Source organism: Chelonia mydas, chromosome 6 (genome assembly GCF_015237465.2).
Source record: "Chelonia mydas isolate rCheMyd1 chromosome 6, rCheMyd1.pri.v2, whole genome shotgun sequence".
In the NCBI taxonomy this organism is placed as follows: Eukaryota; Metazoa; Chordata; order Testudines; family Cheloniidae; genus Chelonia; species Chelonia mydas.
The window spans coordinates 67,064,951-67,092,823 of record NC_051246.2 but is presented as its reverse complement, the minus strand read 5'-3'; the positions used below and the strand labels follow the sequence as shown (position 1 = coordinate 67,092,823).

General features: G+C 44.3%; 1 protein-coding gene across 5 annotated transcripts; it reads left to right on the top strand.

Moving 5' to 3' along the window:
• Positions 1 to 697: 697 nt before the first annotated feature.
• On the top strand, positions 698 to 27,873 carry MED6 (mediator complex subunit 6). Of its 5 annotated transcripts, none has more exons than XM_007055729.4 (8): positions 698 to 941; positions 7,098 to 7,257; positions 8,449 to 8,540; positions 19,842 to 19,924; positions 21,327 to 21,435; positions 22,793 to 22,908; positions 26,686 to 26,713; positions 27,378 to 27,873. In XM_007055729.4, exons 1-8 carry the CDS (start codon positions 920 to 922, stop codon positions 27,506 to 27,508), a joined length of 741 nt encoding a protein of 246 aa, XP_007055791.1. In that variant the 5' UTR covers positions 698 to 919; the 3' UTR covers positions 27,509 to 27,873. The 5 variants fall into 5 exon arrangements, with proteins under 5 accessions (XP_007055791.1, XP_027673957.1, XP_043403964.1 ...); XM_027818156.3 differs by lacking the exon at positions 698 to 941 and adding an exon at positions 963 to 1,163 and having other exon boundaries at positions 8,411 to 8,540; XM_043548029.1 differs by lacking the exon at positions 698 to 941 and adding an exon at positions 1,203 to 1,560 and having other exon boundaries at positions 8,411 to 8,540.

Sequence of the window (27,873 nt, the reverse complement as noted above, 5' to 3'; positions counted from 1 at the left end):
AATCACTTCCACACATACCGAATGGGGACTAACTGGCTAGGCAGCAACAGCTCTCCCTTGAGAACTAGCTTTGTCTTTCCTTTTTCATGCTGTCATATTTTATCTTCTTGAAGTACAGGTGGCTACCCTGTTTATGGCCCAAAGGAACTTACAATGTATCTGTAGCCACCTTCATCTTTAGCATGGAAATGTGGCCCACAAAAGCGACAGATACCAGCCTGCACTGGCCATTACAGTGTTGCCAGTTCTCGCCATTTTATCCCAAGTGTTGTGATGCATAGTGTTTTTCTTAAAGCCCTAGCTCTGGGAATCACGCTGTTATGTGAGAATCCCAGCTTTGTGTTTTGGAAAAAGGATGTTTCTACCCTGCGTGTTGGTGGTGGTGAGCTTGCGAACGTGACCCCTGAGGACTACATACAAGAACACCAGCAGCCGCAGGCAAACAGTAAGAACCTCCTTTTGTTAATTTTAGAAAACCTTGTGATGTGTGAGCCAATCTGGGATTTTTTTTTTTTTTTGATCCTGATTCATGAATGCTCAGGGGTGACAACACTCAGAGCCTCCTCCGCTGCCCCGGGGTCCTGCGTCCCCATGGCCCAGGCCGTATTAACCAGGGGAATTGCTCCATGTGATGCCAACTAGCCCCTGGCTTGGTGGACCCGCCCCCCTGCAGGAAGCCTGGGGCTGCTGGGAAGGAAAAATGACCCTGTAGCGCCCAGCAGCCGGGCCCAGACGCCTCAGCACCCTCTAGCTTCGACTAGGGCTGAGGCCCCCCCGGCGTCCTCCACCTTCCCTCCCCCGGGCCTGTGGCCGTTGCCGCTCTAGTCCTTCTCTGTGGTTTCCTGCACTTCCTGCTCTCTGTGGTTTCCTGCGCGAGGGCAAACCCCGCGCTGGGCGGAAGTGCGCCGTGCTGGGGATCATGGCGGCGGTGGATATCCGAGGTACCGGCTCCCGCTCTCTGTTGATGGGACTGGAAAGCGACGTGAACGTGCCGGCGGGCCGTGTGCGCGGGGACGGGGGTTATAACGCTGCAGACTCCCTGCCCGGCCGCCGAGGCCATGGCGGCTGGGAGCTCTTCGCCGACGATGCGGGCGTGCACTTTAGAGACGGCCCCTGAAGTCCCGGGCGATTCTGCACATCCAGACCCAGGGCTCATCTATAAAGTACAAACCACAGGGCAGCCGCTGGGCTTAAACAGCCCCTCCCCTTAAAAACCGCCCCCGGGGGGCCGACCCTGTTACCAGCCCCCAGCCCCATGCACCGACCCGTCTGGGGTGGCTGTAGCTGGCGGGTTAAGGGTTAATCCCCTTGGCCTTGGCGGCTCCTCTCCGCCCTGCTGCGGCTGGCTGGGGGAGCAGGTGGCGGGAGACGGGCGCTGTGCTGTGAGCACCCCCGGCCCCCTCGCCGGCCTGCCGGACAAGAGACTCGGCAGCACAGGGTCTCCGTGGCATGTCTGTGCTGCTAGCTCCTGAAACGCCGCCTGTCACCCTTCCTGCCGTTACAGAGCTCGCAGGCAGAGCCCCGCTGCTCTCCCCTGACTGTTACTTCTGCACGTCCGCGGTGAGGGTTGCCGCGCGGCATGTTGTTATGTGCCTTGGTATTGGCATGTCGTCCAGGGAAACAAGCTGCAAGCCTGTGACCGGTGGCAATGAGAGACCTGTATTATCTCTGTATCTTTGTCATCTCAAAGGTCTTTAAATCTCAGAAGACACTGAATCCCCCTCTCCACAAAATAAATAACTGCATAGAGATGTAACAGTCCAGAAGCTCCTTTTCTCCCTTTCTCTGCATGTTACATCTTGATGCTCTTAGCATGGGTTACTTTAGGTATAGTCATACTTTCTTGGAATACTGCCTTTCTGCAGTTTGTAATACTAACCTTTGATTATAAACTGACTTTTTACTGCAGAGGATCCCAGAGTGACTTACAAGCTATAGGCCTGGTTTTGTGGTCCCTGTGCAAACAAGACTTCCACTGAGGTCAGTGGGAATCTTGCCTATATAGGGACTGCAGGATTGTGCCCTAATTAAATGCAGAAATCACTCCACTAATTGCTGAATTTTAGCCAATTCTCTGTGATGTGGAGACTGGCAGCCAAGCGGACAAGCAATGCATGTCACCCTGCAACAGTGGGAAACAAGAAATTATGGGTTTACCCATGAGGCAAATGTACTCTAATTGAAAATGCAGTGGAAAAAAGCAGACAGGCAAGTTGCTTGGTACTTGATGTGATTAAGCTGTTGTATTTCTGAAGTGCCCTATTACTTTGGTAGAAAAGCATTGTATTATTTGAGAAGGCTTGCCTTTGGAAAGAACCAATGAATGATATTAGATTAAGCTAAAGACTGCTTGTATTTAGAATGTCTCCCTATTGGTTGAAGCTGTCCCATCCTAGCTACAACAAAAGTTGAGAGAAAAAAGAAGGGGGAACAGGATAGTGGAGGAGCAGTGAGAGCTGGAACCCCCACCCAGAAGTAGAGCTTCCCTGAATCTGTGAAGGGAGAGGAGCAGAATCTATTCTGAATTATGCTGTAGACTATCTTCATGCAGATCCGATTTTCCCTTTCACTGTTTATATATTGATGGGTGCTATAATGCCTGTCAGATTTAGTTCAGCGGATGAAGGATGGAGGGAATCTCAGTATTTCAAACCTGTGTGTTAGATTAATATACCATTCTTTTTGGCTTCTTTCCATTTCCTGACACAGTTCTGGAGCAGTGAAAAATACTCAGTATAGGACTTGTTGCCTGTCATTAAAGTTTTCCAAACATTCTGAGCTGACACCTCTGCTTGCAATATCTTCAACTTTAAAGTACTCATCTCTGTATATAGACTCATCAAATTTAAATCACAAGTGTTGAATCATGAATAGGGAATAATTGGCTAGGCAGCAGTACTGCAGAAAAGGATCTGGGAATGATAGGGATCACAAACTGAATATGAGTCAACAGAGTGCTGTTGTGAAAAAAAGGCAATGTGATTGTGGGATGTGTTAACAGAAGTATCATATATAGACACAGGAGGTAATTATTCCACTCTGCTTGACGCTATTGAGGCTTCAGCTGGAGTACTGTGCCTAGTTTTGTGCAACGCACTTTAAGAAAGATATGAACAATTTGGAAAGAGTCCAGAGGAGAGCAACAAAAATGATAAGAGGTTTAGAGAGCCATGACCTCTGAGGAAAGATTGAAAGAATTGGGCCTGTTGAGTCTAGCGAAGAGAAGACTGAGGGGGACATGAGAACCTTCTTCAAATATATAAAACTATGTTATAAAGAGGATGGTGATCAGTTGTTCTCCTTGTCCTCCAAGAGTAGTGCAAGAAATAGTTGGCTTAGTCTGCAGCAAGGGAGATTTAGGTTGGATAGTAGGGAAAAGTTTCTAACTATAAGGATAGTTAAGCATTGGAACAGTTACCTAGAGAGGTGGTGGAATCCCTATCATTCAAGGTTTCTGATAACAGGTTGGACAAATATCTGTCAGGATGGTTTAGGATGCCTCAGCATGGAAGGAGGGATTCTTGACTGCACCGCTACTAGCAAGCTGTCACAGTACTTGGATGAGATCAGCCCATGAATGAAGAACAGCTGAAGCTCAACTTGAGCAAAACAGAGGTCATGCTGGTGGACAGAAGAAAGTATTTTGAAAAATTTGCAGCCATGGTTCCGTCTCCCTTTGGTTGAGGGGTCACATTGACAATTAGTCACTTCAGTCTGTAGTCTAGGAGTACTCTTGGATTCCTTGCTGATGCTCACTTCTTACATAGCAACAGCCATGAGTAATGCTTTTTACCATTTCTGGCTGGCTAGGAGACTCTGTCCCATCCATGCAGATAAAGACCTGGCCTTTGTCATGTCTTTGTCACTTCTTGGCTGAGCTGCAGCAACGCAGTATACCTGGGCATGAAGCCTTTAGTATTTAGGAAACTCCAACTAGTACAAAATGCTGCAGCACATCTCTTCAGCGATCACGAGCACATCACACCTGTCCTCTGGCTCTCTACACTAACTTCCCATAGAATTTTGAATCAAGTTCAAGGTCCTCAGTCCTTATTTTCAAAGCACTCCATTGCCTGGGGCCAGGGTGCCTAAAACCATCTAAAACTCCAGGACAGATACTGTGGTCAACAATTTCGCTCCCTTGGCTTGATGGACCTGTCTACAATAAGAGTAAAACTCATCTGTGCAGGAGAGAGAACCTTCTCTGGGTGTGGTCCAGGACTGTGGAATGAACTCCCCCAGAAACTGAGGACTATCATAAATCTCACCTCTTTCTGCTCCACATGCAAGTGGCATTTATTTATTTATTTTTAAAAACAACCTACGAAAACAAGACACTTCATTGCAAATGCTTCTCCCTGTGGAGAGAGGATGAGAGAACAAACAACTGACAGATGTGTAATCACAGTCATATTGCTTAATACACTATTGCAAGGCGCTCAGATACTGCAGTGATAAATGTGGTATAAAAACCTATATAGAATAGATTGAGGTGCTTTCCAGCCCTACATTTCTATGATTCTATTAAAACAAGAAAGGGAGCGTGATTAACGTTTGCGAAACTTATCTCACTTCAGTATATTACTTGTATTATATTAGTGCAGAAAGTTCAATAAAGTGCAGGGGCCCATTGTAGTGAGTGCTGTGCAAACATAGACTACAAGACAGTGCCTGCCTAAAGAGCATGCAGAGTAATTAAAAACAGGATGCACCATGTGGAGAAAAGCATACAGATGGTCAGTGAGGGTAATAAGAGTCTATGGTTACTTAGACTAGAAATGTTAATAATTGTTAGCACTCAAGTTTCTTGGGATACTGATGAACAAGAGTTTTTAAGAGTGTGGTAGAGGTGGGTGTAGGGAAGGAATTTGGAGGAGTCAGTAGAGGCTTAATAAATTGGTTCAGAGTGGGTGTTCCCGGGATATGGGTCAGTGTGGAAGAAAGTGCAGAGATGCTGGCGATTGAGGCTAGCATTGTTGACAGTGTGGTGAGGTCATGACACAACAGGTAAAATAGCATAACGGATAAAAAGGAGAAGCTAGGTTGTGAAAGGACCTTGAGGGTCAAGATTAGAAGTTTGTGTTTGAAGTCATGGAAAAATGGGAGCCAATGGAATGACTGACTGGGGTGACAAGGCCAAATGATGGGCTGGACAGATGATCTTAACAGTAGTTTGAATGGATCTGGATGAGGCAACATGAATATCAGGAAAGCCAGAGAGGAGGATGCAGTAATTGAGAGAGAGAGAGAGAGGGAAAGGGGCCTGGATGAGAATATTAATGCTGTGGATAGGGAGAAAAGGAAGGATCTTGATAATGTATGGAGGAAGAAGTGGTAAAATTTAGATTAAGTCTAGAAGGAGGGTGGAGTTGAAGACAAACTTCAGGTTACAGGGCTGGGTCACTAGGAAGACTGGTGATGGTGACAGAGAAAGTGGTGGAGGGGAGGGTTTTGGAAGTGAGATGAGGATCTCTCTTTTTTTATCTTATTGTACCGCCATGGACTTCTGTGTCCCTTAGTTTTGAGTCTCTGTCTCACATTAAACTTCAAAGGTAGATTGAGAGGAATGGTACAGCCATTTGTTGGCTGAGATGAGGATATTCCTCAAACTCTATTTAAATGCATTGAATAAGATGCCTTTTTGAAAAGACTGGGAATTGTCGTACATTTTTTTTACACACACAAAAATGAAGATGTTCCCTTCTGAAGAGGAACAATTGATATATGGTATCAGGGTTGCTTTTTCCTAGAGGATGGCCTCTTGCATGTTATAAAAGCAATAATAAATGGACGACTCAGAAGTAATGGCCAGTAATAGTCTGGTCCTGGAGTTGGAACTTTACATTCAGCTTTATGGCATATTTACTCTGAAGTTCCAGTCCTACCTGGGAGAAACTTCTGCAGAAATACAGTCGTCATTCTGGCACTAATGAGATTTTTTTCATGCTTCCTGAAAACCTAAATGAGCAGGTGTCATGCCAAGAATATGAATACTGAGAGGTTTGGGTACCTTATTTTCATTGAGATAAAGGCCTTGGCATATATATTTGGAAAGTATCTAGCATATTGTGGGTGCTACTGCAATATAAATAATAAAATACCTTTAGTACTGGAGGATCTCCTATGTTTGTGATGAGGGGAGAGAGTAGTATATGTGAAATAACACGAAAACCTCATTTTTCCATTTTATGTAAGAACTAGACTAGTAGCTCTGAGATTGACAATGCAAAAATGAATTATTCATTTATGTTGTGTTAACCATGGTTTGCTGAGCTCCTAGGTTCACTTCATAAAAGATTCATAATATATTCAATGACATTTTGGATTTGAATCTTTCATTCCTTGTACATTCAAAACTTTAGCTGAAGTAAAACATCTACAAGGGAATGACTGTAGTAAGAGCTTTGGGTTTGCAAATAATGCAGTAGTCCCATTACATTCATAGGTTTCAATCCTGCATGCAGTTTTCAGTCACTTTTCCATCCATGCGATCTTTCTTTTTTCAGTGTAAAAATTGATGCCTTATCATTGTGCTTCCTACTCTCCCAGGAGTGGAGATTATTACCACTGTGGCTTAAAATTATTGAATTTCTAGACCCTTTAAATTTCATACAGCCATGGGAGGAGAGTCTAGTAAATGTTAGCACATTTATCACTTGACTACGGCATCTACTACTACTATCTCCACAACTTTGTTTGGTCTGGCATTTAATGCTGGCTGCTGCTTACTTATTAGGTTTTCTTTCACTTTCATAGTGAAGGTCATGCTTAGTTTGCCCATTCCACTTGGCAAATGCTACTGTTCTTAATCTAAACCATGTACAGTATGACCATAAGTGCGAGTGCTAATAATTTTTTCCCTATTGGCATTCCTAAGAAATAAAGGTGTCTGTGTATCTTCCATATCTTCATGTAATAGCCAACGGAAGAAATAAAAAAAAAATTGATTTTTGTGGTCAAAATTTTGAATTTTAGGGAAAAAAACAATTTTCATGAAAACTTTTTTTTTGACATGTTCTAATTAGTAGGTCCTTAATTGGTAAGAATCCATAACCGTACTGACTGTTTTGGTGCTAATTTTAATTTTTTCTTCCCAGATAACCTCCTGGGAATTTCCTGGGTTGACAGTTCCTGGATTCCTATATTAAACAATGGAAGTGTGTTAGACTATTTCTCAGAGCGAAGTAACCCATTCTATGACCGAACATGTAACAACGAAGTAGTCAAAATGCAACGGCTGACCTTGGACCACTTGCAGTAAGTTACTGTAAGGAACGCTGAGTTAACCTGAAAAATTGCTTTCTGGGTTGGTGATTTTCAGCTTGTCCACTAAAGGGTGTCACCAACAGCTGAATTGAAGAGTGCAGGGAAAGTTGTGATCCTGCTTCTGTCATTCCCTGTCTCTGTTCTTCTTTTGAGGTTGATTTACGCAGCCACTTGCAGCCGGGTCCTATCCTCTTTCAGATGGCAGAAGCAATTTATATTCTCCTAGTTCCTGTGGTGCCACCTGTGAAGCATTATAGATAGGATTTTGGGTATACCTGAGATTGCAGGTTTACAGAAATGTCAAAAAAGCCAATTAGCTAGAAAGCTAATTTTTTGTGTGTGTGTATTCAGAAGCTACCGACCAGGATAAAAACAGTGACAATGTTTGGGGACTATGACTCAGCCTGATTTTGTAATCAGATGAAGAGGATTAATTTCATGTCTCTTGAATGGGATCTATTGTAGTTGGACACTTAGAGCTTTGCCACAGAATTGTGAATAAGAGTCTACATTCCTGCCACATTGAATTAGGTGTGATTATTAAAACAGATACCCCACCATGGGAAGATTCAGGATGAGAAGTATGACTTTTAATTTGGGCCCGAGGGGAAATGAATGGGTAGGCCGTTCTAATTACCAGTGGCCATTTATCAACATCACAGCATGCAACTGGCTTTCTTTGATGTGGGGCCCTGGCAGGAGAGGGGCACGTGGAACTGCAGGCAGAAGTGAGGTGCATTGACAGAACTATTTGGGAACCTAGAAATAGGCTAGTGTGGGACAATGTAGATCACACTAAATGTTCATTGGTAAAGTTGTGTGCATCTGGTATTGGAGGGGAGGAGCCTTCACATCATCTGAAAGATTCTGGTCAGTGCTGTTAGTCTGTCACTTCCATATGTAAACAACATCTGTAACTATAAGTTCCATTTTTCTTCCATTTGTTTCTTCTTCTGCCAGTAACCTACCTATTTGCCAAGAGGTTGACTCCAGGATTTTTTAATGCACTGTGAGCACAAGGCTAGGTTTTGCTATTTATCTTGGAAAATCCTAATGCAAGAGCTTGTGACACATCAAGGGGTGTCCTTCGGGCCCTGTGATTGTTGTTTTGTGGGCTTTCACATCCTATATCTTTAACTTTCAGATGAATGGCGTTACTTATTCTGGTCACTTGTCTTTTAGCCAAATGATTGGAGTGGAATATATCCTCCTTCATGCTCAAGAGCCCATCCTCTTCATAATTCGAAAGCAGCAAAGACAGTCTCCTACACAAGGTAAGGGCTCACACAGCTTTTCCCTTTAATGACAATGTTGGTGATTGGTTTCAGAGTAACAGCCGTGTTAGTCTGTATTCGCAAAAAGAAAAGGAGGACTTGTGGCACCTTAGAGACTAACCAATTTATTTGAGCATAAGCTTTCGTGAGCTATAGCTCACTTCATCGGATGCATACTGTGGAAACTACCGAAGACATTATATACACAGAGACCATGAAACAATACCTCCTCCCACTCTCCTGCTGGTAATGGCTTATCTAAAGTGATCACTCTCCTTACAATATGTATGATAATCAAGTTGGGCCATTTCCAGCACAAATCCAGGTTTTCTCACCCCCACCCCCACCCCCCCCACACAAACTCACTCTCCTGCTGGTAATAGCTTATCCAAAGTGACCACTCTCCCTACAATGTGCATGATAATCAAGGTGGGCCATTTCCAGCACAAATCCAGGTTTTCTCACCCCCCCAACCCCCATACACACACAAACTCACTCTCCTGCTGGTAATAGCTCATCCAAAGTGACCACTCTCCTTACAATGTGTATGATAATCAAGGTGGGCCATTTCCAGCATACATCCAAGTTTAACCAGAATGGGGGGGGGGGGGGGGGGGTAGGAAAAAACAAGGGGAAATAGGCTACCTTGCATAATGACTTAGCCATTCCCAGTCTCTGTTTGGTGATTGTCTGCTCTGTGTGTTCACAACAGCAGGGGATTGCCCTCTAGTGGCAAAATACTAATAGTGCAATGAGAAAGTGCTGCTTTTGCAGTAAATTTTGCCAGGAGCAATTGGTAGTTGTTAGCATGCATGCTATGTCCTATATTTATGATATGCTGTACATAAGGTTTTCAGTTTAATTAGTTAAACATAATACTAATTTTTTGCTTGCCTGGGGCTGATTAGTGCAAACTCTGAAACCTTAAATTTCATGCTAATCATTCTGAGTGATTATCATACAATCTGGAAATCTCTGATTCGTTAGTCTCTAAGGTGCCACAAGTACTCCTGTTCTTTTTGCGGATACAGACTAACACGGCTGCTACTCTGAAACCACTTATTAGGGTAAGGGGAACATTCACATTGCTCTTTGCATAATGCCATTTTTATTCTGCAGCCTTGCCACTTTGTACTGTGAGCTTCTCAGACTGCACATGTTAAATAGGGTCTTCTAGTAAATACATGACTGGGAGACCTCCCAGGAAAGAAACTGGTGATTCAGTAGGTGATATTTCACCCTGAGGCATTACTGAACCAAAGCACCCCAGTATATTAGAGGGTGCTGAGGTAGTGTAGATGCCATTATCTGATTAGACATAAAATCGAAGTTCTAACTCTTTGGGGTCATTAAAGATTCCATGGCACTTTAAGTGAGAGTAGAGAGATTACCACTGTGCCATGTCTGAGTTCCAGTTGGGATAACTACATTCTGTCTCCCTATTATATACATTTGGATTCAGTATTCTTCATATCTTATCCTAAATTGACTTGTAGTGTTCATGTGAGCTGTTAATAAGTTTTTGCATTTCAGATCAGGATGAAATGTGTTCTGTATTTACTGTACATAAGCTGTAAAGCTCTTTGGGATCTTTTAGAATAAATGATAATGTAGTAATGTAAGGTTTTATTTTTGTTCTAATGAGAAAGGGCTTTTGTAATGGATTCATATCTTTCTATTGCTGCTCCTAATTTGCTTGGTTTCTGGCAGTGGCCTTAGTGTATTGTATTCATATTGGAAAAGAGCACCCGACTGCTTCTTAGATTAGATTGAATTTAAAATCTAAATTGAGCCTAGATCTCTTGGTGTTGAAGGTGTGTGCCATAAGCCAATGTATCACTTCACTGCCTCTCTTGTTCTTTAATGTCCAACTTTTTAAAATCTGGAGTGGAGTTATGGCTTTTACAGTATAAACATTCAGACTTCAGCTGTGTAATTTGATCATTCATTGTAGGGAGCTTAGAAGAGAATGATTTAATAATACTCTTTTCAGTTTGTGCAAGATTTCATCGTTATATTGCTTAGTTCCCTGCCTTGGATGTTATCCATATTTTGGTAACCTGGCACAGATTTTAGGATCTTAAAGGCAGATTAGTTAAAGAAGAGAGTCCTACCCTTCCCTGTGCTTATGAGTTTCAGAATAGGTAATCAGTACTCTCATGGGATTGCAGAAGCATCAGTTTCATACTTTCCACTTTTAAAAGTACCTTGTCAAAGTATTTTAAGCCCAGAGTTTGATCTTTGTTAAAATGGTTATAATCTGGTGGATGGTGTCCTCTTGATTCTAAATATTGTTTAAGGAGAAATATCAGTTGCTAATTTATTTGTAGTGGTGTTGTAGCTGTATTGGTCCCAGAATATGAGTGAGACAAGGTGGATGAGTTAATATCTTTTATTGGACCAACTTCTGTAGGTGAACGAGACAACCTTTCTAGCTAAATCATGCCAGACCTGAAGAAAATCTCTGTGTAGCTGAAAAGCTTGTCTCTTTCACCTACAGAAGTCAGTCCAATAAAATATATTGCCTCATCCACCTTGTCTCTCTCAGTTGCTTTGTTAGAAACGCAAGCATTGCTGCCCTGGGACAGGCTAATGAAACATCAAATCTGGAACTCTGGCTAAAAAAAAAAATCATGCAGCTGACTATGGTGAGGAGTTCTTCCTGACCTCATTAGGTGGTCAGTTTGTGCCCTGAAGCATGAGAACAGAGAGTCCTTATAATTGTATCCTAGTTACTGAATCTACAGATGCTATTCTTACTCCTGGGTCTAATTCTTTAAGGAAACATTTTGTGCTATTTACCTCAGTTATATCCGACAGAAGGAATTCCATAGGTTAAGTGATACTCTTGCTGCATCTGTTGTCACAATGGGATTATGACAGCAGCTATCTGAGCTAGCATTGTCCTCCTTATCGTTGTGCCTGTGGCAAGTATTCCAGAGAAGGAGCCCACCATAAGTTCCTCCTTCCTCTCTAAACTAGGTCTGTGCACTGATCATCTCCCTCCTCCCAGAACCATCTCTCACTTCACAAACCAGCTGAGAGCATGTGATAACCCTCGTCTCCCAAACTGATTCAGACTCTCCGCACTGGCTCTGGGGCAGTAGGTGATAATCAAAAACAAACAGAAATTTGTTATAATGGAGTCAGGGATTGAACTCCCTCCCTGTTAGAATGTAGCTTTATCACTGATCCCAGTGCTACAGAGGCTACTGGGTGGAGTGCACTTTCATCATCAACAAGAGTAAAAAGCAGGAATAATAGAGATCACAATGCTAGAGCGGATGGAAATAGCTGACCAGCACACAGTAACGTTGCACTGCGAAGGACACCAACGCAAACCTGTAAACTTATGAAAAGTGCAATTTTGTCTTTAACACCTATGTAGACCAATCAGAGCTGCAGTTTCTAAGATTCTTGCATCTTAAACTACATGACATTTATTTAACCCTGTCAGAATTAGAACCTCTGGCCACGGAGAAGTGTTTATTTCAATCCTGATTCTTGGACCACTGAATTGTCTTTTCTCCTGATCTAACAGGGAAATTCTGCACAATATTTCTTTAAGGCAGGCCCCTTTCATTTATTTGCTTGCTGCTGTAACTTCAGAAGCCGTCATGGATGGGGGAGAATGAAAGGCAAAAGAACAACTTTAGAGACCCATTGTTGCAGCCCTCTGGTTCCAGGGAAAGGGATGAACTTTCATGTTTGTCTTCTTGGTACCATACAGGATGGTAAGTTCTGAATTTCTCCCAGTCAGAAGAGCTGTGGGAAGCCAAAAGAAGCAGCTGTAAAAAAATGTGCTGCTTTTGTACTTTAAGCAAAAAAGCATTTCATTTTCTAATGTTTTGGGAAGAAAAAACTAGAGATCTACATTCACTTTTATTTCCTACTATTTTTTCATTAGAGTTGTGAACATAGAACTGCCATACTGGGTCAGACCAATGGTCCGTGTAGCCCAGTATCATGTCTTCCGACAGTGGCCAATGCCAGGTGCTTCAGAGTGAATGAACAGAACAGGCAATCAAGTGATCCATCCTCTGTCATCCACTCCCAGCTTCTGGCAGTCAGAGGCGAGGGACACCCAGAGCATGGGGTTGCATCCCACATCATCTTGGCTAATGGCCACTGATGGACCTCCAGGAACTTATTTAATTCTTTTTTTGAACACTGTTATAGTTTTGGCCTTCACAACATCCCCTGGCAATGGGTTCCACAGGTTGACTGTGTTGTGTGAAAAAGTACTTCCTTATATTTGTTTTAAACCTGCTGCCTATTAATTTCATTTGGTGACCCCTGGTTCTTGTGTTATGTGAAGGAGTAAATAACACTTCCTTATTCACTTTCTCCACACCAGTCCTGATTTTATAGACTCTATCATAGCCCCCCTTAGTCATCCCTTTTCCAAGATGAAAAGTCGCAGATTTTTAATCTCTCCTCAGATGGAAGCTGTTCCATACCCTTAATCTTTTTTGTTGCCCTTCTCTGTACCTTTTCCAATTCTAATATCGTTTTTGAGATGTAGTGACCAGAACTGCACGTAGTATTCAAGGTGTGGGTATGCCATGAATTTATATAGTGGCATTATGATGTTTTCTCTCTTATTATCTATCTCTTTCCAAATGGTTCCTAACATTGTTAGCTTTTTTGACTGCTGCTGCACACTGAACAGATGTTTTCAGAAAGCTATCCATGATGACTCCAAGATCTCTTGAGTGGTAAAAGTTAATTTAGATCCCATCATTTTTTTGGGATTGTTTTTTCCAACCTACATTACTTTGTATTTTTCAACATGTAATTTTGTCTGCCATTTTGTTGCAGCTATGGGCTAGGGGTAAACATTCACCTGTGATGGAATAGTAATGGGGGAAATGGAGCAATTGAAAGGGTGAGTTGCTGTCCTGTTGCTTCCTCCAAATTAGCACCTGAGCAAACAGCTCAGTATGACATCTGCATAGAGATACTGAGGAGGAGCTGCTGCCCCATTTTTTGCTCCTAAGAACTTCGGGGCAACAGCATGATCCCTGCCCAACTGTCCTGAACCCTCAATGATCTGTTACCTTGGGGGAGTGACCAGGGTTCATATAGCAAGGGCACCAGCTGAGTCCTGGGGTTCCAGAGTAATTATAAGTGTTGAGAAAGATGGAGGAGCTGGAACAAACACAGGCAAGGGTCAGGGCTTTGGGAGGATTGACTCTCATGTCATCACTGCGACTATGACACTGTGCTAAGGCTGATAACATTGTTTAAAGGTAGTTGAGCTGTCTGGGCTCATCTACATGAGGTGGGCAGGGGATAACCTGCAGCTTTTTGATGCACGTCAAGTAACGTGAAGTAGTCAAGTTGCACCAATAGTGTGCACATGGGACAGTGTGCCCTCTCCCAGTGTGCATCATTGTATACACACAGCGGCGGCTTGGGCGTTCTCAGAGGTTATCTCATGGTCCTTTGATTCGCTGCTGAGCAGTGTGCATTCTGGGATTTTTTGCACTGGGCACTGTGGGATGCATAAGCAAAAAATGTTTTAAATGCCATGTTTCCTTTGTCTCCACCCCATACTTCCTTTCTGGGAAGGCTAGCATCATTTGCAAATTGCTGTCGGCCAGCGTGGGCCCAACAATGCTTCATGCTGGCCACTGCAAATCAATAGAGGCTGCTTGGGCTGTATTTCAGCACTCTGTGCTGGATGAATTTGCCTTTGGACTCTGCCCACCGTACCATTTAGCGGGTGATGTGGCAGCACTGGAACTTCAGTGGTGGAGGAAGCGGAATGAGGATGAGGAAGCAGAGGCACTGAGTAACTGATTATACAGGAATTATGCCAGTTCCTGGAGCAGCTTCACACCATGCAGTGTGGTTTCTGGGCTCAGGAAACCTGCATGGGTTGGTGGGAAACAGCTGCTCTGAAGACCTGGGATGACCAACCATGGTGAAAGAGTATCAGGACTGGGGGAGGCAACCATTTTGGAGATCTTGGCTGAACTGACCTTGGAGTGGTAGCGTGGCAGCATGCAATACCCCATAACCTTGAACAAGCAGGTTGCCATTGCTGTCTGGAAGCTGGCCAACCCAAATGCTCCCGGTCAGTGGCCAACCAATTAGGTGTAAGGAGACTGACTGTTGGGGCCATTGTCATGTGGGTATGTGATGCCATATATAAGGTGCTGTTGCACAGGGTTATAAAGCTTGGTAATGCTTAGGAGATTATCAGTGGCTTTGCATGCATGGGGTTCCCAGAGCATATTGGAGCAATTGATGGGGACCCATGTGCTTATTATTTGTGTGTCCCACGTCTTTCTCTCCCCCACTCCAGATAAGAATTTATAAACAGAAAGGAATATTTCTCAGTGGTGCTCCAAGGGCTGGTTGATCACATTGTCAGGTTTATGGACATAAAAACAGAGTGGTGTGGAAGGGTTCACAAGCGAGGCTCTTTCGGAACTCAGCTCTGTTTATGTTAATGAAGAAAAGACCGTTCGCTCTCAGGATCACTATGGACATTAATGGTGCAGACTTTGCTCTAGTTATCCTGGGAGACCCAGCTGATCCTCAGCTTCCCCTGATTAATGAAATGATTCACAGGCTGCCTGGATAGAAGGAAGGAACTGTTTAACTACTGCCTCAGGATGGAGTGGAGTATGCATTTGGCTGTTTGAAAGGAAGGTGGTGCTGTTTGTGGAATAGATTGGAAGCAGCTGGGAAAAAAAGTCCCTAACCTAGCAGCATGTTGTATTTTGCATAATATTTGTGAGAGTAAGGGAGAAAACCTTAACAATGGGTGGGAGGCTGAGGTGCAGAGACTTGTTCACTGGTTTGAGCAGCCAGCCAGGTGTCCAATACAAAATGGAAACAGCTGGGCAACGTTGTCAGAGATGCCATTTGCTCTCATTTGGAATCCTAGGCCTGAAATTATGCAGCTGTATACCCAGCTGTTAACCCGTACCCACTCCCTCTAGAATGGATTGTGAGCAAGTCAGTGTTGTTCATGGCTGGTGGAGGTGCAATGTTGTGCCACTCCTCATTTTACCTTGTATTTTTGCCTAGTTACTTTTGTAAAACCTTATGAATTCCAGAAAACAATTTATTTCTGTGTTAAATACTCTAACTTCTTATGGATGAATTTTTCAGAGTTTTTGTTATTAAGCAATGTAGTGTGTAACAAGCCAAAATAAAGGTTGAATTGAAATAATGAAAACGTTTAATTATGAAACAATATATTAAACAACAATTTATTGTCTAATAACTACAAGAAACCTTTAGTTAAAACAATAGTCAAACAACGTATCAAGGTGCAGTGCAGGGCACAACACACTCACTTGTGACTTCAAGCCCCATGTATGTCTTGCCTCTGCCTCTTCTTGTTTGTGGCCCTTCTGGAGTTGAATGGTGAGGCTTGATGTTACCAGGGGTGTTAGAAGGCTCAAAAGACCTGGGCTCCTCGGTGCAACTATTCTCAGTACCCTGCCTTGGCTCTGTGAATGGAATGGCCCGTGGAAGCACTGCTCTGGGGAGCACAACAGGGCGGTGTTGCTTGTGTTTCCAGTATCCTGTATTGTCCAGGAGCTGCGGAACGTAGCTGGGTCCCGGAACACTGCAGTGTCTGCTAACCTTGCACGGCAGTGGAGTGGTTTGGCTTTGTGCTGCCTCCAGGAGTTGCTGCTGCATTTCCTTGTCTTTTTTTTTTTTTTTTTTTAATGCTGTCTTTGGCCATGGCTGTGCTATCTCTGGCAACTGCCATCTCCTTTGGACTCTGCCAACCCTACCACTGAGCAGGTGGTGTGGCAGCAGCAGGAACTTCTGCAGCAGAGGAAGTGGAATGAGGATGTCCTTTGCAACTCCCATGATTTCTCTGTTTCCCTCTACACCTGCCAATTGTGCCTCCATCCTTCTGTTATTTTCAGGGTTTTTGAGAGTCTGCAGTGATGTCCACAAACATTTGTCACAAGTTTTCTGTTTCCTCCCCCTCAGGTTTGTGAGCTGCTCAGCCATTGATAAGGGCAGCGGCAGGTGCCATGCCTGTGAGTGTTTGTTCAAATTCTGGAGAGACTGAGATAGCATTTTTTATATGCATTTTTGACTTTACCTCCCTGAGATTCTTACCATCTCTGAGGTTCCCCCAAGAGTGGGAAGTGGTGTGTGCATTTGGGTTTTTGTCTGTGCGGGATGTGCTGTTTGGCTTTGCTGTTGTGCCTTCGAGGGTGTATTGGCGTGGGTTGGGGTGGAGGGAGCAGTGTTGCGAATTTATGTTCCCAGTGTGGCTTTGCAGCTTTGGTGTGCCTTGCAGGTGCTTATATGGTGTCAGAGGGATTAGCAGGGGGCATCTGGGGGTGAGCTGGATAGTAATGCCCCCTACGTCCTGTTTAAGGATAGCTTAACTCTGGGATGACTTTACACTGAGGTGAGTGACTTGGAGGCAGAAAATGCCCTTATTAAAAAAGGCAAAGAGCAGAACAGCAAAATACACAATGCAGATATTCACCAAGATGGTCCTCCGAGTGGAAGGGAATTGTGAACTAGTCCTGTGGGGTAACCATGAAGCTGTTCCTCATTAATGTCCAGACAAATGTGGAGCAATTTCTCAGTCATAGATTTTGCTTTATCTCCCCTGCAGACATGGTGAAAGTGAAGAGAAAAACAGGGTTCTGCAATGATTGTCTGAAACATTCACTGTTATCACTCGTTATCTATGGGTACATCTGCAGTGCAACACCCCCTTTCCTTCCCCCTCCTCACCCCACAGGAGCAAGTCTCAAAGCTTGGGTCAAATTGATTTGGGTTCACAGGGCTCAAGCTACAGGGCTAAAAATAGCCACGTAGATGTTCCCACTCAGGCTGGAGCCCAAGCTCTGAAACCCAGCAAAGGGGGAGGGTCCCGGAGCCTAAGCTCCAGCCTGAACTCAAATGTCTACACTGCTATTTTTAGCCCTGCAGGTTGAGCCCTGCAAGCCAGAGTCAGTTGACCCAAGCTCTGAGACTTGCTGCTATGGGGTGTTTTGTTTTGTGTAGAGGCACCCTGGGTGAGCCTGTGAAAAGGCATTAAGAGCTTTGTTTCTCTACTGTAAAGGTTTTGTACTGTAATGTGTTACAGGGCTTTTATTACCTCAGCAGGAGCTGTGGTCTTTGTAACTTTATGGGTCTGTAGTGTCCATGTCTACCTCATGTAAACTGAGAATACGAACCAAATTTCTTTTCCCGTAACCAGTGTCTCAATAAACTTCTGAATTTTGCACAAAATACCATTTTCATTATTCAGTTCTGCCGCAGAAGGGGGCAGGATAGAGGCTGCGGCTGTGCCATGCTGCTGGCCACCATTGTGAACTAGCCAACGGGGTTTTTGGGAGGAGTGGGGTGTTTGCTGAGTGAGGGAAAGGGAAACAAAAATAGGTAAATGGGCATGTGCACTCTATGGCGTGGGCCTAAAAATGGCCACTAGCCGGAGCTTTACCATGAGACAGAGGCTGGTTGCCCAGCTGGAGCAGCCACCATTTTGGAAATGTGTATGGGGATACTGAATGGACACCGTGGGGGGAGAAAGGAGGGCAGGTGGGGAGCCTCAGACTTGGAAAGGCTCCTAGCTCACATCTGCCTACAATGCCTCTGGTCATGGGGCACCCGGAACAGAAGGTAGCATGGCAGTACAGCACAATTGTAAAGAGAGATTGAGATTCCCTCCGTAAGATCTGCCTCCTCAGTCCTGGCCTGAGTTGCTGCCTGGGACTTGGGGTTGGTTGCTGCAGGGTAGGAATCAGGCCCACCTTCTACCTGGTCGGTTTCAGGGTCCTGAGTCCTAAAAAGATCCTGGCTTTCCCAGGAAATATCTACACTGGCCTCCTCATGCTCATCCCCTGAAGAGCCCTGCTTGTTCTTGGGAGAGAGGGGAGTGGCAGCAGACTTCACAACTTTCCTAGGTTTGGTGGTTATGTAGATGTTTAAAATCCTGTCCAACTCCTCAAAAAAATGGACAGGTTATATGTCCCCTGCCAGATGTTTTCCTGGCATCCCTGGTTTTAATACAAGTCCTCCTGAGCTCTTTGTTCTTTATCTGGCATTGGTTGGCATCCCAGTAATGATCTCTTCGGGACATCTGCTTAGCAATGTTCACAACGAGATCTTTATTTCAGTGGCTGGCCATAAGAGCTTTTAGCATCGATGCTTCTCCCCAGATGGCCATGAGATCCAGGGTATCAGCATGGCTTCAAGCAGCTCCTTCAGGCATATTGTAGGACTTCTGGAGTGATATCACAGTAATTGTGATATTCTCAAATCCAGGGAAATGGGCAAAATTTGGCCCTATACCAGCTTTAAATGGGGGAGGAGACATCTGGTTAACTTGAGACCAGAGCAGGAGAGGGCACACAGGTAAACAGATCAGTGACGGTCGCCTGCAAAGCAGTGTGGGATAGCTGTTGGAGGACTGCCAAAGCAGTGCTCAGCAGCATTACGTGCACAAAAACAATACACCAAACTAACTCTATTTGCAGCAAAGTTAGTGCACTTTGCAAGAGGACTCCAGAGTTTGAGATAAATGCAGAGTTAGTGTGCTATAACAGATTGTCTTGTGTATGCAAGCATTTTCAAACTGGATTATCTTGACTTAATCCAGTGTAAACCTCCTGTGTAAACAAGCCCTGTGCAACTTCAACTTCAAAAAACTTCAAAGAAACCTTGTTCGACAGTCAGGTTAAAGAATGCTGTTCAGACCCTGAAGGGATCACCTCCAACCTGGTTTAGCTGTAGTGGACAGGGCTTTGCAAGGTATGTTGCAGAACCATATTAGTTGGGCCTCCCAGGAAAACCCATAGTACAAGGCCTGATTCCAAAAAGGTAAGTGTTTGCAGAGTGTGACATTTTCAAGCAGTAATGCTGGAGAGGTCTGAGTGAAAGTTAGGAATGATTGGTTCCCATATTGTAGCTTATTGTTTGGTTTACTAGAATGGCAAAGGACATTTGAACTGCTTCCAGGAGTGCTAGTCTGAGTGCTCTCATGTGATACTAAAAACAGTTTAACTTTCTGTTAGTTGTGTTTGTGACAGTGGAACAGGAATATAAACTGATGCTTCCTTGTTATAAAATGGGCTTAATATTTGCCCTACTTCACAGGTATAGTGTGAGGCTTAACTAATTTTTGTAAAGTGCTTTGCTATACTTGGAGGAAAAGCTTGAAAGTTCAAATTATCCTGACCAGGTGAAACAAGTAAAAAACAAGTCCACTATGTGACCCGTGAAATTAAACAATTTTGTCCCTTGCTTACCCAGAGCTCTGCTTATTGACTAAACTGATACTATGTTCCTTATTTACAGTCATCCCATTAGCTGATTACTATATTATTGCTGGAGTGATTTATCAGGCACCTGATTTGGGATCTGTCATAAATTCCAGAGTGGTAAGTGTTTCTACTATGCATTTAGTTGATATAAAACAATTATCAGTTCATATCTGCATTTCTTTTACATTGTTCCCCCAACCCAATTCAAGAAATTTCTTCCCTGTTTTCCTCCATTTTGGGAAAACGAGATGTGTGTTAAATTTATTAATCTTATTTGGGTTATTGCTGATTATGTATTATATATATTGTATTACTTTTTAAACCTACCTTTGTACTTTTGAATAATTTAAGCACTATACCCAGATGTACAGACACTTTTTTCTTAATCTATGTATTATATAATTTTAACATTAGCATTAATAAAATAAGATGACTAATCCAGTTTTTTATAACTACAATTCATTAAACCCTCCTCTTCTTCCCTGCCCGGTCCTTCTCACTCCCCTTTCTTTCAATGTCTCTCCTCCCTTACTTTTTCTTTCCATTTAGCAGATCCCCTCTGAATTAACCTTCCCCTCACCAAAAAATAAATAAATTGTGGAACTAACATGCTGTTTGCTGCCATCGCATTGATTGCTCTGCTTTGCTTGTGTGTTCTACCCTTTCCCCTACCCTGTATCTGTTTTTTCTGTTTAGACTGTAAGTTCTTCAGGGCAGGGATGTCTGCTACTTTGTGCGTGTACAGCACGTAGCACACTGGGGCCCCATTCTTGGTTGGTTCTTAGTCACTAGTGTAATAATCTATTACTAGTAAAAAATGCACTGTATACCAAGTACTCTACATTAGCAATGAGAGTGAAATGTTCCCAGAAGAGTACAGTGTGCCTTAATAGCTCTGACAGGCTGTTAGGGATGGAATAATCTGAATGGTTGAAAAAGGAGAGAGATTAAATTTTAAAATACCCAAAGGGACAATGTCAGGCTTAAAATTGCTAAAGAAATCTTTTAATCTAAGTTCCTAATTTAACTGAAAGATGTTAAAATGGAATTTGCATTTCACTATTGGTGCTGTTGGCACTTTTACGATCTTGGATACTAAAACTAAAATGGTCATTTTCACTTTCTGCTTTTCATGCCCTAGAATAAGTCTGCAAAACTTGTGTTGGATAGAAATATTTTTGAAAACTGTTTTCAAAGAATACAAAAATCACAAAAATATTTCTGTTCACACTAGGTTTTATAAAAGTCTGTCTTATAAATAAATCTAAATGTTATTTCAAATAGCAACTGTAAAATAATTGCCTGATGGAGGGAAAAGCTACTTTAATGGTAAAACTACATTCCATAGTAGTTCACAAACTTGATTAGCTTTTTACCAACATACAGTGTTTTTTCATGTTCTACTCTGTCAGTCACTATTTATGTAATAGTATCTAGGCATAGACTTGGTTGTTTGTTTGTATTATATATTACTCTGTTAAATTCCTGAACGTTTTCTTATGTTGACTTCTTCTGAAAGCTCACTGCAGTGCATGGAATTCAGTCTGCTTTTGATGAAGCCATGTCATACTGCCGATATCACCCTTCCAAAGGCTACTGGTGGCATTTCAAAGACCAGGAGGAACGAGGTATGATTTCTGGGGCCTCAGTGCATTAAGCAACTCTCCTTTTCTTTGGACTTAATACTTAAATTTTTAGCTGAAGTTTACTTTAGCATCCATAACTCCTATAACCAGTGTTCCCTCTAATTTTTCCCATGCATGTGTGGAATGAATTTTGTTATGTGCACCAGTATGGAGGTGATATGTGACTCTGGCTGGGGGTGCGGGCTCTGGGGTGGGGTCGGTGATGAGGGACTCATGGTTGGGGCAGAGGGTTGAGGACTCCGGCTGGGGGTCCGGGCTCTGGGGTGAGGCCACAGATGAGGGGTTTGGGGTGCAGGCTGCCCTGGGGCTATGGTGGGAAGAGAAGACTCCCCCCAGCTCTCTCTCCCTGCAGCAGCACCTGGGCTGGGGGGGAGAGGCACCTCTCCTGACTGTGGCAGGTCCAGGGCTGCGGCCACAGGATAGCCACCTTGCCCCTGTCTGTGGCAGGTTCGGGCTGGGTTTGGGCCAGGGCACCTCTTCCCCCATCCATGGCAGGTCCGGGGCTGGGCTGGGTTGGAGCTGGGGCAAGGGTGCCTCTCTCTCGTCTGCAGTGGGGCCAAGCAGGGTTGGGGCAGGGGCACCTCTCCCCCTGTCCGTGGCAGGGCCGGGCTGGGTTGGGGCCAGGCAAGGGGTGCCTCTGCCCCAGCAGATTTGGGGCTGGTTTGGGGTCGGGGGAGTGGCGCCTCTCCCCCGGCTGCAGCAGGTTGGGCTGGGGGGAGCGGGGGATGGGGAGAGGCATCTCTCCCCACCGTGGCAGGTCTGGGGACGGGGGGGAGAAACATCTCTCCCTGCCGCAGCCCTGAGAAGAGAGAGAAGTGTGGGGAGGGGTAAAAGAAGTGAAGGAAAAGGTTAGGGGCAACACAGCAATGGTGTGGGCTTTAGGCCTAGCGTTGGCACCTGTAATTATTTAGAGGCACCATGCTAGGACTTCTTGTGAGACTGAGAGGAAGTCTGCTTCACTCCCCTGCATCAACAGGGGTAAAAGTTGGGGCCTGGAGTAGGCTAGAGAATGTTTAGCCCTGTATCAACAGGGCAAGCGAGTATTGAGCCCAAGGAGCGTTGATGGACATGTTTTGTTTTGTGGTTGGACTTTAATTTGGCCAAAGGGTGAAACTGTTATATCAGACGGGAGACTGAAGACTGAATTACCCTACTATAAGAGAGAAGACTGCAGTCCAAAGGGGAAATAGAGATAAACAGCAGGGGGGAAACTGAGGAATGGCCACACCCAGTGCCAGAAAGGACAACCCTCTACAGGAACGAAGAGCAGATAAAAGAGAACTAGAACTTCCATCATTTGATGTGATGGTCTATTTCAGCCTCTGTATATGATTTGCAGATAAAGCCAAACCAAAAGCCAAGAAGAAGGAAGAACCAAGCTCTATTTTCCAGAGGCAGCGGGTGGATGCTTTGCTTCTAGACCTGAGACAAAAATTTCCACCCAGATTTGTTCAGGTAATATAGTCATTTGTGTCTGCAGTGTTACTTCAGCATACACATCAGGGCTCCTCAGGTGGACAACTTGTGGGACTTCACTGTACTTGGTGGAACGGTAGCATTGGTTGGAATAGGAACTTTGAAAACAACAGGTTCTCTTAATGCAGAATGAAGAGGAAGATTCCATAGCATAGGTGAATGAGTTACCCAAAATGTGCGCCGTAGCCTTGCAAAATTGCCATGAAAATTTACCAACCCAAGTGGATCAGGGTTTATCTCATCAGAGGTCAAACCCTGCTGGCAACTCAGTTTTCCCATTACCACAGCCAAACAAAACTGACACAACTGATGTTTTGTATTTACTGTCACCTTCTGGGGACTGGTTTGTTGTAACATAAAACAGCTCAACCAGAAATTCTCAGCCCTCTTCTAGAGGCTCACTAGTTCATTATGCTCAGCAGTCCCTATCAAGAGCATTGCTCCTGCCCCTCACTGCAGGTAGCTCCAGTCTTGCCTTTTTCTCTCGCTGCTATGGAGGACTTCTTGGATCACCTGCGGAAGCTTTCCTGCAGGGCTCTCTTGCTGTCCCTGGCCCTCTCCCTGGGATGTAAGGAAAGTCTCTGTGTAGTAGGAGCTCACACAACCTCCCTGCTCCTTTGTCTCTCCCTTAACTCAGCAAGCTCATTGAACTCAGGCTGTCCCTATTATCTCCCAGCATGCTCCAATCATGAACCCCCAACTCAATGCATTCATTCGGGGAGGTGGATTTAGCCTGGCACGAGAGCAGTGAGCCCCAGTCTCCTTACAGGGCCAGCTCCCCCTGTGATACCAAGTTAAAAATCTACTCACCCACTCTTTACCAAAATGTCTGATGGGAAAAGAACTAACAAATGCAATTTATTTGCCTGTGGGGGAAAAAAATTACTCTCCTTGACAAGTAGAACTTCTGCAGAGCTGGCATTGTGTATGCAATTGCTGATTTAAAGAGACATGGTAAACATATCATGAAAGCTGGTGATTCAATAGTTGGCATTCTTCCTGCTGAGTTAGTATTGAACCAGTGTCTCAGCAGTGTGGTGGAAGCCCTGCACTGGTGGAGGAAACTACCCTCGCTTGGATTAAATGTAAAGTAGGGGTCCTTCTAGTCAGACAGTTTTTTTGGAAGGTACATATTGTTAGCCCCACCAGGCTGACCAAATTCCATTGTGAATAAATACATGCCCCACATATTTGTAGTGGATTCTTCTTCTCTTCCTATCCTAAGTTGTCATTGCCACATTCCACTTCAGAAGTGGCTGCATTTTATCCATTGGTGAAGTCATTCCTGTAAGGAACTGTGGGATTTTTTGTGATGAAATGCCCTATAGCAGCAGTTCTCAACCGCAGGTTGCATACGGCCCAAGTAGCACACAGCTGTGTGCTAAAAAAATTGAAAATTTGCTGCTCTGGTCTGGCAGGGGGTGAGACTGGCTCAGGGGGAGACAGCGTCTGCCAGCCTGCTGGAGCGCTCCTGCCAGCAGGGGGCTGGTGAGTGCTGCAGGGGGGCAGAGGGCAATAGAGTGGATCTCTTGGCAGGTTTGGGGGATTGGGTTCTGGGCAGTGAGGTGGTGGGGGGTGCTGGAAACTAGGGGTTATGGGGGTGCTGCAGCACCCCCAGGTTTTAGGTGGGGCTCCGTTCCTGGCCCTGTACCGGGGGTCCCAGCTGCCTGGCCCTGGGCGGGGTCTGAGTCCCGGCTGCCGGGTGGTGGGTCCCGGGGTGCCGGCTGCCTGGCTCCAGGTCCCAGCTGCCGGCTGCCTGGCCCCACACAGCAGCGTCCAGGTCCCAGCTGCTGGCTGCCTGGCCCCACGTGGCGGAGTGCCAGGTTCAGGGTCCTGGGATGCCGGCTGCTGGGTCCAGGATCCCAGCTGCCCGGCCCCACATGGCAAAGTCTGGGGTCTGACTGCCAGTTCCCGTGCCCAGGGCTCCGCTCCTGGCCCCACTCTCTGGAGGGTCTCTGGGCAGGGGGCACTGGGAATAGGGTACTGTGGGAGTTTTTAGAGGGGGTGTGCTATGGTTCTCAGCCTGTGGCTCACGTAACACAATGTGGCCCAAATATGCGGCCCACTATGATAAATAGGTTGAGAATCACTGATCTATAGAGATATAAGGACACACTATTAAATACTATAGTTCAGGGCCCAAAATTTGACCTATTGTTAATATAGTTAGGTGGAAATCATCCTTTGGATTCTACATACCTGTTTATTCCCCTTCTTAAGCCCACCACTCAGTCACCAAGAAATTACAAAAAAGACTGTGTTTCTGTAAGACCTAAAAATAAAATCGTTTGACATCAACAGAGAAAGGCATTCTGTAAGTGCACGGTCTCTTGCAAAAGGTAGATAAGTATCCCCTACACTGAGGGATAAACTGATGTGCAGAGAAGTCAAATAACTTGTCCAATGTCAAACAGCAAGCCAGAGTGAGTCAGGGATGGAAGATATGTTCTGTCTCACAGTCTGTTGTTCTAACTACTAGACGTGATGCCTCCCATAGTCAGTATTTAGCACTATTGTGCTTCACCTGTTGTCCCTGCAACAGCAGATTCCGAACAATATTCCCAAAGCTGTTTGGAAATAATATTATTGAGGCACAAACTACTAAGGAAATGCGCAGCGCAAATTGACTTTCCTGACTCAATAAAATATATTTAAATGTCCGAGGCTGTGGGTGAGCTATTGCCATTATGCACTCTGGTATTTTGTCTACAGTCGCTGCAATGGCTAGTTTCTAACTACTGTAATTGTTATAAAACATTCTGAAATACTTTGAGTAAGGCAAGCACTGGATTAGACCAGATTCTAATCTACTTCCAAATTCAAATACCTTCTGACACCGTGGGAGAAAAATAAATGTTTGCTCAGTGGGAAAGAACTGCATTGGTAGGGAAGTGCATTTCAAATTCTTAAAGTGGTATTGAAATAGAATAATACTTTCATGGAACCTGTCATCGGAAGGTCTAAATATTTTACAAAAATTAATTACACCATTCATGTTAGGCAGGTCATAGGATACACAGGAATCACTTCAACCACAACTGAAATATAGCCACCTCTGGAGTGGGATGCAACTCAGTTGCAGCAATGCTGTGCAACATTTTACATCAAGAAATGAAGAATATTGACCCTGCCCATTGTTTTAGTGGTTTATCTGATCAGATCATTGCAAAGAGTAACAAGACTGCAAGCAAATAAATGAAATTACCAAAAATAATTAATTACAGTCATAGTCGAGGCTTGAGCAGAGAGAGAGCATAATTCATGTGGGATGTCCTATGAAACTACCCTGCAAAGCCCCAAATATTAGCTAACTGCATGGGTCAAAAGAGTAGTTCTAGATTCAAATGGTCTGAACTCATTTTCTGTTCTTTACAAAATTTGATTCTCTTTTTGCACTGGTGGATATGCAGACGTCTTGAGCCATATTTTACAGCCAAGGAAAACAGGCATTAATGACTTGGAAGGGATAAGGTTCTTTGCATGCCTGGAGAATAAAACATTTAATTTTTGAGTGCTGTTAATTTTCCATATGGATTAGAATTTAATTAGTGCTTCTGGAAGACTTGCTCGTCACTCTTCTCTTGTTTGACATCGCCATGATGTTCCAATTCATGTGAGGCCTTTCCTCATTGATATCCCTCAGAAGCCCTCTTGCTAAAAGTATTCTACAGCAAAAGATGATATTTTAGTCAGTGCTAGCAAAGGATGATAATAACAAAGCTCCAGTTCATCTGACTTTCTTTTCTTTTTTGATAGCAAAAGCCTGGAGAAAAGCCCATCGCAGGTAAGAGATCTCACATATTACAAGATTTTTAAAAGGAGCCCAAATCCAGGTGTGATATAGGTTCAGTTGTGAGGCTGAACTAACTAATGGGCTCGCTCCTGCTGCTGCTGAAATTGTTGGGAGTTTTGTCATTGACTAATATGAGAGCAAAATCAGGCTCAATATGGGCCTAATTTTTCTAGGTGCCGGATGGGACTTCACCTCTGTGCTTAGGCTGTATGATGTCCCATCCCACCCCTTGCCTTCTGGAGACTGTCCCCTGTGTAAGAGGCCCCACCGCTCTAAGGAAGCTGCTGAGCCAAGAGGCCCCAAATCAGGAGATGCTCTTGGGGAGACCAATGGCCAGGTTGATTCTGCATCGTGGTGATTTTGCACCAGGGCCATTGCAGGAGGGATGCAAGCTAGGGCACCTCAAGGCCTGCCTGAGGGGGTTGTGCTGGTGTTCGGCAACCTCAGAATAGGGAAACTGCAAGGTTTCTCCTCCCAGTCCCTGTACCGTGGCAGCCATGAATCTAGCCCTGAATGTCTCCTGCACAAGTATTGACTGGCTTCTATTCTCTTAAACTCCATTATCTTTTCAAAACAACCTGAAAAGAATTTGAAAAGAAATGTAAAACCCTTAATGCTGAGTTATAATTTATTTGATGGTTTGTTTTTTATTAAGTGGATCAGATCAAGAAGGAGCCAGAACCAGCCCCCGAAGCTATAAAGCCAGAGGAGAAGGAGACTGTAAAGAATGCCCAACAGAGTGCTGGCACTAAAGGGCCCCCAGAGAAACGGATGAGACTCCAGTGAAGGGATGGACAATTCCATATCTCGATGATTCAACGTCTGGAGAAGAATTTGCAAGTGACTCCTACTCCCCCTTATCTGTATTTGAACGTTCAGGATTGTGACATTGCAGGATTTAAAGCCCCTTGCAACAGCTTCTTCTCTCAGCAGAAACCTATTAAAAAGCTGCCAATGGAAAGACTTGAGCTGCACCGGGAGGGGATTTTTCAGCCTTCTCCCCATTTTGGATGTTAGCTTCGGACTGAATTTCACATGAATGCGTTTTGCAACTTCCTTGTAAAACTCCTTTTTTCATGTCCTCTGGTAATTGTGTGTTCTATGTAAAAAGAGGAACTTTTTAATAAAAAGTTGAATTCTTGGTACACCAA

What these genes read in the sequence shown, in the direction of transcription:
- MED6 (XM_043548027.1), top strand. Translation starts at nt 4,150, where the DNA reads ATGGACCTGTCTACAATAAGAGTAAAACTCATCTGTGCAGGAGAGAGA. An exon ending in CACCTCTTTCTGCTCCACAT is followed by an intron (nt 4,286 to 7,097) that starts GCAAGTGGCATT and finishes TTTTCTTCCCAG; the next exon opens with ATAACCTCCTGGGAATTTCC. An exon ending in CTGACCTTGGACCACTTGCA is followed by an intron (nt 7,258 to 8,448) that starts GTAAGTTACTGT and finishes CTTGTCTTTTAG; the next exon opens with CCAAATGATTGGAGTGGAAT.